At 45.6% G+C, this 2,317-nt stretch overlaps 1 protein-coding gene across 4 annotated transcripts in view; it reads right to left on the reverse strand.

Annotated features, from left to right (window-relative positions):
* The window catches only part of LOC103131372 (high affinity immunoglobulin gamma Fc receptor I-like), a 77,625-nt gene that overhangs the window by 36,586 nt on the left and 38,722 nt on the right, over window positions 1-2,317 (reverse strand). Inside the window, exons 6-8 of one of the 4 annotated variants that reach the window (XM_016666604.1) lie at window positions 2,100-2,255; window positions 1,894-1,932; window positions 1,235-1,386 (exon numbers count right to left, since the gene is read on the reverse strand). The exons of 2 other annotated variants lie outside the window; for them this stretch is intronic. In XM_016666604.1, coding sequence (XP_016522090.1) covers window positions 1,304-1,386; window positions 1,894-1,932; window positions 2,100-2,255 — 278 coding nt within the window. In that variant the 3' untranslated portion in view covers window positions 1,235-1,303. Of the gene's footprint in view, window positions 1-1,234; window positions 1,387-1,893; window positions 1,933-2,099; window positions 2,256-2,317 lie in introns of those variants that run through there. One more of the 4 variants, XM_016666605.1, reaches the window with a different exon arrangement.

Raw genomic sequence — 2,317 nt, forward strand, 5'->3', positions numbered from 1 at the left:
GTTCTGACAGAACCTGATGAAAACAGTCTGATGTCTGAGAGCCATGGAGGAAACATCTGCCAGGTTCCTGCTCAGTGAGTACAAACTGTTCACCTGCTGCTGGTTAAACTAGTTCAACCTCTGAGGACGAGCTGAGGAGTTTAGACAGGAACAGATTCATTCACAGAGGAAACGTGAAGTTCAGACGGTTTCAGTCGTATTTAGACCAGAGGAGCAGAAAAAGGTTTTAATGTCTCTGGATCTGAACAGGTTTAAATGTTTTCCATGTTTGTGTGAATCTGAAGCTTAAAGCCATCAGTTGTGATGGATTTGCTCTTCATGTCAGACGTGCAGCCATGTTGTAGTTTCCACCATAACAGCCGTCGGTGCAACATGCAGTAATGATGAGCAGAGAGACGACTGGATCCTTCATCCCTCCTTCCTGCTGCTGGAGGAGCTGAGAGGCTTGGAGAACCAGAGGAAGCTCAGCACACGACCAGGAGGAACCTCTGAGTTCACAGACTCTGATCTGAGAAGGAAGATTAGTGCAGAAAATAAAAACTATTTTTCAGAAATCAAAGTTCTGATTTAAACTTTGAAAGAGGAAAAGGAAACCATTCTGTTGGTGGTAACATCTACTGTCATAGATCTAGACACTTTTGAGGCTTTATTTACTTTTAAATAAATCCCCAAATCAAAACCTGATCCTGAAAGTTTGAACTTATTTAGAAATGTAAATGTTCATGTTTATGTTTTTCTTCTCTTTAGTTCTGATCTCAGTGCTGAGCAGAGCAAAAATACAAGGTTAGTGAACTTTATGTTTAAACCTTTAACATTTCTCATCTGTTCTCCATCAAAAAGCAACATTTTCTCTCATGCTCAGATTTGTTTCCTTAATAAAAACTAAGCAGCAGTTTTTCCTTCCAGCTGCTCTGACTGTGAGTCCCAGCAGATCTCAGTTCTTTGAAGGAGAATCAGTGACTCTGATCTGTGAGGATGAAAACAGCTCTGATGGAGGAACTGTGAGGAGAAACACGACCAGAGGAACCAGGACTGAATGTGGAAAAGGGTGGGGGAGACCAGCTGGATCTACCTGCAACATGACCTACATCCTCCCATTAGACTCTGGCCTGTACTGGTGTGAGTCCATGTCTGGATCCTCCAGCAGCAGCAGCAGCATCCAGCTCTCTGTCTCTGGTAAGATCACACTGTGGAGTTAGTGTTGCTGTGTGGAAATGGATGAAATGCTGTAGTTTGTCTCTGTGTTGAGGTGGATCAGTGATCCTGCAGAGTCCTGTCCTCCCTGTGATGGAGGGAGATGACGTCACTCTGAGCTGCAGNAGCAGACGATCTGTCCCTGATGGACGTCTGTCCTCAGCGCTGAGTAGAGGACACATGTAGAGGTTCCTGCAGAAAATTCACCAGATTCAGACGATTAATGAGGTTACAGAGCGGAAAACAAATCAAAGAGTCTAACCAGCAGTTCTCCCAGTAAGGCTGGGAGAACTGCTGGTTCTCCCAGCCTTACTCCCAGTAAGGCTGGGAGAACTGCTGGTTAGACTGGAGTAGAGCTGTAAACATCTGCTCTGCTCCATGGCGACACACTGAGCATGCTCAGTCTGCATGCAGGAAGCTGAGATCAGCTCAGATCCATCAGACCAGCCTGTAAACTTCAGCTGCAGTTCAGGTCAGTGAAGCTGTTAGAGAAACGATCAGGCTGCAGTAACGCAGTTTGACCACCAGGGGAGCTGAGTGACAGTGAAGCAGCTCCACTGGAACCAGGCAGGAAGCAGATGAATACTCTAACTGTATCAATTTTTTCTAAGTAGATCTGAAGTCCTGAATGATCCGGTCTGGATTCTGTCTGATCCAGAACTCTGGTCCCAGAAAAGCCCAGAACTCCTCCAGACTCACCTCTGCTGGGTCCAAACTGCTGCGGGTCAAATCCAGATCCTGAAACCAAAGCAGCAGAAACATTCAGCTAAATCTCACCAGATGTTCAAAGTGAGGCTTCATGCCAGGAAATCTACAGAAAATCTGGAAACTACAGATTACAGAGATTCTGGATTTAATCCCAGAAACTCAAAGGAAGAGAAGCTGAAAACATTTGACTTCCTCACCTTCATGACTCCTGTGAAAACACCGGCTCACCAGTAAAACCAGTAGGTGGAGGAAAACCACTGCAGCACTGGAGGAGAGGAACAGGAGCATGATGGGAGGAGACTGGGTGGAGGTGGGACAGATGGAGGAAGGAGAAGGAGTGGAGGTGATTCTCCCTGAAATGAATCCAAGTAATAATTTATTTCTTGTCTCCTGATGAAGGTTGAAGCAAACAGAG

This window comes from Poecilia formosa, unplaced genomic scaffold, assembly GCF_000485575.1.
Source record: "Poecilia formosa unplaced genomic scaffold, Poecilia_formosa-5.1.2 Scaffold750, whole genome shotgun sequence".
NCBI lineage: Eukaryota > Metazoa > Chordata > Actinopteri > Cyprinodontiformes > Poeciliidae > Poecilia > Poecilia formosa.